The sequence below is a fragment of the Accipiter gentilis genome, chromosome 3 (assembly GCF_929443795.1).
Source record: "Accipiter gentilis chromosome 3, bAccGen1.1, whole genome shotgun sequence".
NCBI classification, from domain to species: Eukaryota; Metazoa; Chordata; class Aves; order Accipitriformes; family Accipitridae; genus Astur; species Astur gentilis.
Window position 1 is genome coordinate 39,943,517 of NC_064882.1, and position 12,609 is coordinate 39,956,125.

The 12,609-nt window shown below is 45.8% G+C and overlaps 1 protein-coding gene across 4 annotated transcripts in view; it reads right to left on the minus strand.

Moving 5' to 3' along the window:
• The window catches only part of FGFR3 (fibroblast growth factor receptor 3), a 56,993-nt gene that overhangs the window by 18,789 nt on the left and 25,595 nt on the right, over positions 1-12,609 (minus strand). For all 4 annotated transcript variants that reach the window (XM_049793142.1, XM_049793141.1, XM_049793140.1 and 1 more), the window contains exons 4-6: positions 11,008-11,061; positions 4,761-4,930; positions 7-130 (exon numbers count right to left, since the gene is read on the minus strand). In XM_049793142.1, coding sequence (XP_049649099.1) covers positions 7-130; positions 4,761-4,930; positions 11,008-11,061 — 348 coding nt within the window. The remainder of the gene's footprint in view (positions 1-6; positions 131-4,760; positions 4,931-11,007; positions 11,062-12,609) is intronic.

The following is a 12,609-nucleotide window of genomic DNA, read 5'->3' on the forward strand; positions in this document are numbered from 1 at the left end:
TCTCACCTAATACATCAAGCTGGTACGTGTGCCTAATGTTGCCATATTTGTTCTCCACAACACAGGTGTAATTTCCTCGATCTGACGGCACAACACTCTCCATGACCAAGCTCCACTGCTGGTGTCGCAACTAGAGGAAGAAATCAAACTGTCAAGCTCTTGGTCAAGTACCATCATCACCAGACTATTCAAATCAGCAATCAGTCAGCTTCTACACGCTTGGCCAGCATAATAGACCCCAGAATAGGCCTGAACATCACAAGGACCCGTTTCAAGGGTCATTAAAGCCTTAATGTGAAAAGGAATTAAGACCAATGCAGGAACAGTGCAACACAATTTAACACACTGAGATTGCAATGGGGACTTGGATGCTTCCACAATAATGACAATAATGAAACCAGCTGACAGGTGAATGTGGCACCTCTCATTAGAATAACGACTTCAGAAGGCATCAACTAAGATAACTCCAATCCGCTGGTCCCCTCTGCCAGACCACTCTGGTCCAGAGACTCTGTCGGCTCAAAATATTGTACTCTCATCTGCAGACCTTTACCAACTGCTACATATAACCCCCAAGATAACTATAAACAATACAAATTGTATTTCTCAACCCATCTATAATATACATCAAAGATGTGTGCTATGGAGGCAACAGGTCATGGCATCTGTCTGAACAGAAACGGGTGTCTACAACAGAGTTAGTCCCCTAAATTCCCTGTAAAAAACAGGAGAAAACATGCCTAGCCTCAAGTCTGGTCCATAGGATGCTTGGTCAGCCCCTCTCCTTTGGCACCAAGTTTTATACTAGTTGGTTTTCTGGATGTGGCTCCTGTCCAGAGCTGTTGGCTGTTCAGTAGCAGAAGGCAAAGCACAACCCATGTCTCCACCCTGACCTGTTGCTCCGTGATCCCAGCTAAAACGTTTGTTTCTAATGAGTATAAAGGAAATAATGGATATGGAAAGCAAATCTTGAATTAATACAGAAAGCAACTGACGGTAACAAAGATGACTTCAGGATGCATAGTGTATGAAAGCTCTCCAAATCTCTGGGTATTAATTTGATGCCTTCTGCCGCTCAGAGCAGAACATTTAACTTTATTAAACATTTTGAATGTGACTCCAAGGACACAGAAGCAAGAGATTACAATAACGCTGTGCCACAGAATGTCAAGGGCTGATGGAAAAAACAAGGGCGTAATTGCTCCTGGAGGTTTCTTGCTGCAGCAGGTGAACTCAAATATGAAGTCATTTAACCTCCTTTGCTACACATAAATTGCATCCACATGCTTTCCTTTAAAGGGCCAAGTTACAATTAAAGCCAGAATTTTGCAAAGAGAAGATTTAAAGTCATAGGACTAGACAGCTTAGTTACAAGATAAGCAAGCAAAAGTCAAAGCTTTGTAGATCTCTGCATCCCTGAGAACAGCACTGCTGAGAACCCTGCTTTTCAGAGACCACTGAAATTCCTTTCATTTCAGGTTACAGGTAAGGGAAGGCTGTGGCTAAAGAGTCTGTACAGAAATCTTAGTCATTGCAGATGTCTGGTCAGGTCTGACTGCACCCTCTGCCCACCCAGGACAGCACAGATGGAGCTCAAGGCAGAACCAATATCACACCTTTTGTAAAGCAACATCCTACTTGGTGCATGTCTGTAAGATCACGGCAACTACACTGTTAGAGGAGCTCTGAGAACAGAGAGCCTGGACCCTGAGTTCGCAGCTGAACATACCAGACCGTCAAGGAAGTTTCAATGCAAATTTGTGGCTGCTCAGTGGCTCGTTTCCATGCTGGCTTGTCTCATAGTTGTGTCTAAAGACTTCTTTTAATCCACTTTTCAGCATTGCAAAGTATTTGGGTCTGGAAGCCCTCGGAGCTACTCCAAGGAAATGGGGCTCCAGTTATATGGACTCCCTAGTCTGACCTGTATTATAAAATCAGGTCCAAATTAGGTGTTTTACTTAGGATGCACTTTCAAAGACGCTTTTATGACACTTTCAAAGAACTTCTCTTCATCAGGTTTGTGTCGGGGACTTTGGACTCTGAACAGAGAGGATAACCTGGGGGGCACAAATTCATGGGGCAGAACTTGTTTGGAAACTCTTCTAGAAGAAACAAGATTATTTTTATATTTTTTTTAGGTTAAGACTGGCATCTAGATACAATAAAAAGGGACATTCTCAAGTTAGGATAGTCGCTGCACTCCATAAAACACTAGAAACACGAAGTGACTTAGTGCAGGCATTAATCAAGTGGGTGAGATCCTGGAAAGCCCTCTTGTTTATTTGGTGTTGTCATTCTTGGCTCTCTGTGAAACAAACATTTGCAGACACACTTGGAACCTCAGTCCATGTTTGCCAGACTGGTATGCAAGTCAGTGCAATGGTCTGGGGAAGGGATAATCCTCTATCTCCCCTCCCCTCAATCTTCCCTTCTAGGGTCATTTAACACACACAGGCTTACGATATTAGAGATTCCAACAAGGATTTAACCATTAATGCTCTTTGGGAAATTTCATATGATAAGTCATATGAATTTCTTTTCTTTACCAGTTAAGGATGAACTGTAACAAAACGAGGTTAGCCTGCGCTTCCTCTTTTCAACACTTGCCCTTCTCTCGTGCAGGCTTTACATCGGGCAACCACACGGGATCTAAACACCATTTACAAACGGCAGAAGTGGCAGAGTGGTCAGCTTTCATCTGCTGACCACAGACCTTTCACTATCAACATCTAAACTCTTCCACACACTGAAAACAAATGAGAACATTCCCAGCTCAAGGATTTCTGGGTTAAGACCAGATCTTGAGGTGAAATAAGCCAACCAAACTCTGCCAGATCTGGATCTTGCCCATTCTTTTCAAGCTGCTTAATCCTGTTATGAAGTTAAGTTGTAACAGGGAATTTAAATCTTAAATACATGAAATACTGAGCAGGTTTTCAATCTCTTTTTCTGGTTCAAATCTCAGCTGATATCTATCCGTATATTTATACTGGATGAGATTTACATTAGACTACTTACATCTAACCGCAGCTCAAGAGCAAAAGCGAGCAAATAAGGGAAGGAAAATTACAGAGAGAGAAAGATGTCTTTATATCAAGAAAGGGACAAAGAACTACACCTAGACAGATAGAGAGCTTAAACCAATCTTGCTGTAATTGGCCTGACATTGCCTTCAATAGCTCTTTTAAGCATCGGCTTGTTGCTGAAGGTGCCCCTAGAGAAACAAAGCACAGTGATGCCAAAGACTCGCTACCGTGTTGCAGAGGATGAAACGTGTCAATTTAAACTCAAGGATAGATTAAAACCACTGGGAAGTGGGTAGGGGAATTGCCTTCAGCTTCAGATTTTATTCTGCAAGCATAATTTAGTGCAGCTGATGTCACATAGTTTTGTAAAAAGCCATTCGAACGGCGCACGCAAGCCTGAAAACACTTCATGATGATCCTTACAGCCTGCAATTAGTAAAAGATGCTTGTGCTTTGTGAATGTTATCTGCCAAAAGGCTGTTTACCCACAGGAGTTGCTTCCCCACTTCTTTTCCCTCCTTAATTTTTCAGAAGATCCAAACCCAAACGTGTCCTCAGCCTTGTCCAGGCTGGAGCAGGGACAGGACTGAGGAGGGAGCTTCAAAGGCTTCACTGGAGCAATCACAAAAGGCTCTTTCAGGAACGGGTCTGAGCTAACAGGAAAGAAACAGCCCAAAACTGCAGGAAGGGAAGACTTCTTTGAATCATTTTCTGGTTTCTGGAGCCCAGAAACTGTGCATGCCTAGCCCCCTTTCAAGAAGTGGCAGGCACCAGCACAGAGCTATTCAGAGTACTGATGAAGGTGCCTTCCTAAAAATCACCTTCTCTCCTTAGCAGTAGCCCAGGGATATGCCAGGGCTGGCAGAGTGCAGGCAAAAATTGTTGCTCAGGAGTCCTTCCTGCTACACTGATTTTGTTATAATCAGCTGCTGCCAGTTTTATTCTCCCCAAATAAAACCACAAAAGGAGTCTTACTGTGACCTTAAGGGGACAAAGTAATAACAACAAAATCAGAGCAGCTGATTTTCCTGTTAAAATCCTGCCACAGTTCGTCATATACAGTAGCGCAGAAACTTCAGGCTAATTAAATCATTTGAGTGCAGTGGGGTTTTTTGTCCCTTAGCTCTATCTACAAACACAAACCAGAGCATTTTCCAGAACACCTCATGGTAGAAAGGAAGGAGGGAGAAGAAAGCAGCCAAGGAGCAGATGCTATTACTCTGGCTACAAGGGAATCCAACGCTTGACCAAGGGTCAGTGATTTATACCACAAGAATGTTAATGACCACCAGCATGACGATCCAGCTCTTTGGTGAGGTTCTTGCTACACCTTCAAAGGATGCCGAGTCGGTTTTCCTTGAAAGCTGGGAGTAGCTACGGCTCGGTCTAACACATCTCAACGCACTGGGCTGATCTCCAGAAATTAGGACAGACGTTTCTGCTCCTGCTTTCTCATCGCTGTCCGCAACGTAACCATAAACCCAGCCTCATTTTTACCTACTCCCTGAAAGGCCACTGTAGACAAAGCCAGAGGGAATTATCCCTCGATCCCAAGGGACAGCAGCCCTTTTTAACACTTTGGTGTTGAGCAACTGCTACGGCTGCGAGAAACACCCCCATTCCCACGCAGGCGGGACTGTGCTCTTACACGCACCAAAGTCAATCACTGTGAAATACAACTGTCTACAGCCAGTAGAAAACGGATAAAAACAGAGATCCAAACCAAGGCCTTACCTTGATGCCCCCAATCCTATGCTCTCCCTTGAACTCCTTGCCGTTTTTCAGCCAGTAGATGGAAGGAGTTGGGTTTCCACCCGCCGGACATCGGAAGCGAACGGTGTTGGCGGCAGGAACAGCCAGCAGCTTCTTCTCCATCTTATCTGGCCGGGTCCAGAAGGGGACACCTGAGAAAGGAAAGGCCAAGTTGAACAGGCCCATTTCTGCCGCAGAGGCTATCAGCTGGCGAGCAGATGCATTTGAAGAGGCTTTGGCATGTGCGGAGTGACAGTTAAATTGCTACCTGCTGTAGTTAAGATAAATGACACAGAAATGCTTTCCAGCTAAATGACTCTCATAGACGTAGACAGGGTGTTTGCATTTTAGGTTTGTGATGAAAGGTTCACGACCAGGTTCTTGTCTGGGTAATGCCAGTATAAATCTAGAGTAGCTGCTTTTAAATCAACAGGGAGAGTTATCCCAGATCAGGATGAGAATCTGGCCTCAGCGTGTAAAACGATACAGATGTATCTTTGGGACAATAGTAGCCAAGAAGCAGGAACAGAAGAAAGATGTTGGAACTGTAGAAAAAAGTTGATGGGCCAGCAAGGGAGCAGAGAAAAAGTGTTAGCTAAGTGCACTGGAAAATTTTGCTTCTCAGCGAGCACAAATGTAGTGTAGCCTCCTTAAGGGAAGGAAAGAAAAAAAAAGCCAGTGCCAAACTGGTTTATCATGTTTATGTTCTTTAAGTACAAGTGATTTTAGTTTTAAAGATTCATGTTACCTTTGAACAGGGATAAGTTTTAAAACACCAGTGTTAGCATGAGATACTTTTTATAATCTGCCTCAAGTACAGCGATGTTTCTTGGCTGTGTTACAAACATTACATATTAACTCCAAATTAAGGCAGCAGCACCAGCAAACTCATTATACTGGGAAGAAAGAAAGAGAAAGTTTTTAAAAAAAGCTTCCCAGGCTTTCATTTCTGCTTAAGGAAACACTGCAGAGCTGCATGTGGGGTGTTCCCCCCACCACGCTGGGGGCCACATCCAGCTCCCCGGGTCCGTGCTCCACACCGAGGCCAAAGGGAGATGGGGGCAGACAGTGTTTGGGCTGCAAAATAGCCAAGAAGGGGCCAAGGAGTGTAACCGGCACCTTCTCTGGATGGGAAGGAAGCACCCAGAGACACAGAGTACCCAAAGCCACCGGTCACAGGGACCTGTATGCTTCTGGCCAACCCAAACTGCCCAAGCTGGTCCTTCAAGAACTGCCTTGGACAACACGATAGCTGGCAAAGCTGTTGGGAAAGCATCGCTGCTGGCCTCTCCTGCAGCGGTGACAATGCTCAGAAACACCACCCAGCACCACAGCCCCACCTCAGGGCTACTCCGAAGCCTCTGCATCCCCTTCCCCATATTGAAAAGGACGTACAAAGTTTCCACTCTTGTTGCATCCCTCTGAGACGCACCCGAGCTGCTCCCTTTCTCCAGTGCTGCCCGATATACTTAGCCCTGATGTGTTTGGCTCCACGAGACCCATCCCGTTGCAATTCCAGAGAAGTCAGTGATGACCCCACCTCGGTCGAAGGGCCCAGTGTCTCCCACGCAGGCTCCCTGCTGCATTTCAGCTCCAATGATTTTGCAGGCAGGGTCACATAGCCCAGCCAAGGCAATCCATGCACCCACCAAGTTTTAGCACCTGCTAACGCTCTCCACATGGTCCCCTCTCCCCAGGGCTTCTTGCGAAGCCCACCTGGCCATGAGGAATTGGATATCAGGAGCTACATCCAGGAGGCCCTCCATTCGCTGGAGATTCCCAGATTCTTCCATTCCCCACTGGGCACATTGCTCTCATGTCTCATCTGCTTTCACACCTCTGCAGCCAGGCGGCTGGATGTAGGTGCCTCAGTAATGCTGTACCAGGGAGGGAAATCCAGTACTGAGGGCTTGCATCTGCCCTCAGACTGCCTTGCACAACGCACTGTGATGCTTATCAGAGTCAGCTCCACGTATCAGAGGGATCTGGTGCTCACCCCTGCCACGCACGCCTCAATTTTTTAAACAACGAAACTGCTTAAGGCCCTTTTCTTGCCAGGATGGCACCGGAGCAGGAGTACAGCTGGCACAAACAAAAGCAAAAGGAGGAATCCCTGCAATTCCCGTGCTCCTGCAAAATCCCAGCTACAAACTTTGCTGTAAACACACGGCACATCCAGGAGAGGCCTAAAATGCTACATGATAACATGGGCTAAAGTGGGACATCACGTAGCCATCTACCTTCCAACATGCGAGCTTAGAAAAATGGTAGAACTGCACAAAAAAGGGAAATATTCCAAAAACTGTTAGAAAAGTGCATGCAACCCCCTAAAGGCAGTGTAGGCCTTGATGGTAAGGGAAGATGCTGCTATCACATACATTGGGAAGGGCAGAAACCAAGCAAAGGCCGGGCAAAAGCCCAGGCAGCAGCAGGGGGGGTGAGTCTGGAGGAGGACAGTTGGGGTGGTGTTGGGAAGGCTGAAGAGGAGGGAGCTGCAGAAACCATGTTGGGAGACATCTGGTCCTTGGTTTCCGAAGCACAGGCTATTTTCTGGCCAAATGCTTCCTTTTGGCAATGCACCCTGATTTCCCGGAGACTTTACAGAAGGTTAACGAGGCTATGGGGTAAAGTTCAGGGAAAGGCCAACCACAGATGGAGAAGTCCCCCTTCACCACCACTAAGAAGGGCAGCTGAATAACCTGCTGTTTGTTGTTTGATTAACATATCTGCCTACAATAAATCCAATTTTGTGGCATCGGTGACACTCACCCGGCTGCCCCCCCAGGACTGGGCTCCTCCTTGCGCTGTGATTTTTTGGGGGGGTTCACCTTTCCACACTGGCTGGGCTTCCTGCAGGGAGACGTTTCACCACATTTTCTCACTCAAAAGATGAGTTTGAATCTCACAGGTTGCAAATTTTGCCACTGAAGCCAAGGGGATTTTGCCATCGGACATCAGAGAGGAGCAAGACAGGGCCCAGGAAAGTTTCAAGCTGGGGATATTCTCCATATCGAGCAAAGGCAGGATCCGCTCCTCCCTCCTGCAATTAGACATGGCTTCTCCCCGAGTGCCTTCCTTCCATTTAGGTGCTCTTCCATGCGATTCGCGGCTTGCCAGGGCTGGGCATCACTGGATTAATGTGCCAAGATTCAAACAAACAGGGCATCGCTCTCAAGTCAAACTGGAACTGGAAGAAAGTGTCTACGCATTGAAAATGGTGCCTTTGTTCTCACTCGCAGGAGCAGCGAACAAAACCTCACTGCTTTCGGTTTGCTGTGCCCCCGGAGTCCTTTCATTACTGCTTTTTAAGGGGTGAAAATGTTGCTAACTCTTCTTTTCAAGCAAAACTTGCAAAGATCCAGAGAGTTTCGTGAACGAGAAAGGGAGAAGGATGAAAGACAGGAAAAAATTCTAGACCCACTCTCTCTAATTACGAGCAATGGTTTTGCATGTGCAGGTGTGAAAAAAAAAAACCCAGGGACCCGCAAACATTATCACCAGCCCTTTCCCATCATCAAACGCTAGGCCCGACGGTCCGTTTTGTTTGTCAAAGACACCGGCCACCCATTGGACTGGAATGACCAATTAAAAAAACCCGAGAGCGATACTTGGAATAATTAATACGGCCAAGCGCTCATTTAGCAATTAGGAGCTGCCACAAAATTCTGCGGCAGACAGAATCAACCCTAATTGTGTAATTTCCCCAGCTGACGCCTCTGAGTACACAGCCAGATTTAATTGGAGATTATAGGGGCTCTTTGAAGGTGCTGGGGCTACGCAGCAGGGTCTCCAAACAAACAGATACAGAGGGGTAGGGAGCACTGGGGCAGAAGAGCAGTGTGTGAAAAGGGAGTTTTGTTTTTGTTTCAGGGCCAGGAAAAACAGCTGTAGAGAACAGAGGTATTGGAAAGCCTCTTTTTGCAAAGGCGGATCGCGGTTTGTGACAAGGCTGCAACAAACGGGCCAATGATTTGAAGCTGCTGAAGTTCCTCTTTCTTCTTTTCCACTGCCCATCCCTAAGGCAAGCCCTGTTTCTGTATGCCCTTCAGAGAGGATGCTTAAAGGAGGGTGAGCAGAGGAGAGCTCTCCACGTGGAGGGCTTGTCTCCGTGCTCTCCAAGAGTTTTTGCACCAAATATTCATTTATTTTAGGACAGATTTCCTCTTGTTCTCTTGCTTTGGTATTTCCAGCTCCCATCGTTCAGCAATTTTGAGTCAAAACCCCCAAATTAACAAGATTGGCTTCAAACTCCTGATGCTATTGGAATCAGCTCTCCAAGCTCTTCTCTATAAATGCGAGGATAAGAAACTCTCTTGAACACCTCAATTATGCCAGAAAATTTTCTTTATCAACGCAAGAGGCCGAGACAAGGGTCTTATTCAGTGACTTGCAATATGGGACCACACAGTGAGCCAGTCCTGGATGGATTACCTCCCTCTAAATATGAATAACTATTGGTTATATTTTTCTTTTGCATGAAAGTGTTTATTGCCTTTACTCCTCTAACTACTGACCATGGCTATGTCTGATGGCCAAGCAGGGGCTCATACACCTCATTAGTAGGGTATCTTTTTGTCACAAGAGATGGAGGACACAGGTCTTTGGGCTGTCCATAGGACATGGCAATGGCTACACCCACGTATCCCCCTGTCCGGGATGGTCCTGTAGTCCCTGTCCCCAGTGGGATGTCCCAGCGATGGTGTTGCCAGGGTTAACAACGTGGCTCCCCCAGACTCAAGAGACGATCTGTGAAGGTTAAGCGGAGGGTCTGACATCAAACAAAGCAAGGTGAAGAACATCCACGTCACGACACACCATGAAGTTTCACCATGCTGGCATGTTAAGCTAATCAACCGTTTTTAAAGCAGAAGAGAATCCAACTTTTTATAACAAGACCTTTAAGGAAAGCCAGTCATTACCTTCTGGTCTAAAAAAAGAGACAGCCTTGAAGTCAAGAAGACCCAGAATACAGGCTATAAATACATGCGGTGAAACGTGTGTTTTCCTTTTCAGCGAAGAACAACATGTCTTTCTGTACCGTAAACCAACTGATGTTTTGTGATACCTGTTGCTAAGAGATGGAGTTTACTACAAACCACATTAAAAAAAAAAACACAGTACGATTAATTGTGCTCATCAGAAGCTGCTCTGCAGCAGGAACAAATCCTGACCAAACCTGACACTCCCTATGCCTCTACCAGGCTTCAGTAGGCATCAGAAGCTCTGAGTACCTCTGCAAAGGTGCCTGCTACCTCACAGGATCTGGCCCTTAATTAGAAGCTATCAGAAAACCACTAACTGCTGCCGATGCGTCGCCTGGCACCGTAACTCACCATTACTGTCCGCATACTGCATGACACAGCAGCACGCATTTATTACAGTGGGAGACCTGCTTTAAAGAGTCCTGCATGTCCAACGCTACGGACAGGAGAAATTTTCCAGTCATGTTGAACTTCTGCCAATGTACATAGCTGATTGGGAGTTCAAATGCAAGACATTTATTTATTGAAAACACATACACACAGGCAGCTTGCTTTGCAGAAATATAAAAAGCATAATAAAACACAACACTAACGCCTCTGAAGCATGTAATGATCCTGATTAATGCTATTGCACTTAAAGAAACAAGCACTGGGATTGAAAGAGATTCAGAGTAAAAGCACCGAGAGGCTCCATCCTGGGGCTCCCCTCCCCACGTGAGTTAAAGGAAAAGCCAGTAAAGCCAAAGGGGTTGCTCCCACTTACAGCATGAGTAAATTTGGCCCTTGGCTAGTGTAAAATTTTGTGCTCTGACTCCAGCCAAGATGCTGGTAAGAACCAGGATGAAAACAGCTGAAAATAAAGCAGGCCAAGGTTTGCAATGGTGTAAAACTGGTGTAACGTCAGTGTAGTAAAAAAAGAAATATGGTCAGTGGGTTTGTCTGGATTTACATGCAAGGAGAATTTATAACTCTAGCTCATCAAATCAAATCCGCAGAATCAAGTCTCCAAAAAAAAATAACCCCCAAAAACGCCACTCCTGCTGTAGGTTATTATAGCAGTGATACCACTCTGGCAGCTATTTCTAAGTTTTTAGATAAATATCATCACAATACCATCCTAAGGTCACCGATTTCAACACGGAGAAAGAGCTGCTGTCCAACCAGGTGACCATCCAGATGAGCTGCTCCGCTTGGGAGCCACATCTCTTTGAAAGAAAAGACCTCTGTATCCCAGAAAAACAAATTACCTGTATCTTCTGACTCATCGTCGTCATCTTCATCATCACCTGACGAAGGGGAATCTAGGAGGAGAAGGAGAGAGTAGTGAAGCAGAAAAAGGACGGCACGTGGGGACACCATGTTGGATGAGGGTGTTGGTGCCACGGTGGGCTCCAGCAAGGGAGGACATCCAAGTGATGGGTCACCCTTCCCTCCAGCTCCACCAGCCTGTCCCTCCCACTCTGCTGACCAAATGACAACTGGCCAGGAGCTTTCTGAACTGGGAGAGAAGTGTCATGAGTTTGCCAGTGCTCTGCCACCAGAGACTGGGATTCGACGCGAAATACTTCTCCCTGTGTGAAGTGCTCTTCTCCTCATCAATACAAAAGCAATTCCCAAAGGGCAAGTTTCTTTTTGCAGAACGAGCTCTCCCCTTTTTCTTCCCTCTAGCATTCACTCTGAAGACTTTTTATTTCACCAAGTCTCAAAATGACAGGTCAGCATTTCTAATTCACTTTCCCTGCATTTTCCTTTTAACTCAATACACCCCTGCCACATCTCCCCTCATTAATTCCTTGCTCAATCACTCACCCCAAAGCTTTTAGAACTTCCCCTTGCAATCAAACCTCTCTCTCAATTGACATTTTGATGGCTACTCCGTGAACCACTTCCCTTTGGTTTTAGTCCTCCTACAGAGGCACCTCAAGGCTGTAATTGAATACAGGTTAACAGGTGGGAATTCTCCATCTGTATCTCTCCAAAACATCCTGAACTGTTTCTCTTAATGTGGTCTAACATCTCACCTTCTCCAAGCTGTCCACAATGAAGTCTCAGTCCCTCTTCCCCTCACCAAGCAACTACTGTAAATGTAAATCCCATTATAAAATAGCAGCTTAGTGTTTGATTTAGTTTACACGATTTAGTATAATTCAGTGTCTGGAAGATTTAGCATCACTGACTTCATATAATCTCCAGGAATTCCTTTTTTAAATAAAGGCAAAAAGCTATCAACGCAGCAGCCTTTATATTCTGAGACAGCGGTAAAAGAACTTGGGCTTAAACACTAGAAAATAGGAAACTTTATGAGTGTTCAACACGTGGCCAGATATGTAAAGCACTACTTTAGACCAAGCCAGGCAGAACCTCCTTCATTTCAAGATGCACTCGAGTTTTCTGCTGTTCTCTGACCAGCTCAGTGGAGGTAAAAATTGGAGGGGGGGGGGAAGGGGAAAAAAAGAAGAAAAAAAAAAGGTAGGGGAAAGGTAACAACAAATACTACTTCTCTGCAGAATCTGGATGGACTTTCCAGATACATTCACCACATATAGGAGCATGTAACACAGGAATCATCTCCCTGCTTTAAACTGCAGCAGCTCATCGTGCTTTGCACCTTTTCTTTGGCAAAGTCTCAAGGAAGACTTGAAGCACGTATCTAACTGCAAATCCACAACTGAGGTCCTGCTGGCAGCAGAACTAGGGAAATGCCACGGGGCTTGCTGAAAGTGAAGTGGATGTTTAGGTGTTTTGGCTGAACCAGCAGGTTTATTCAAGTCCCGGCGAAGGCAGACAGTGAGCCAAATCCCCACCAGCATCGACAGAGAAACCAGCACATTCTCAGCCTTGCACTCTCA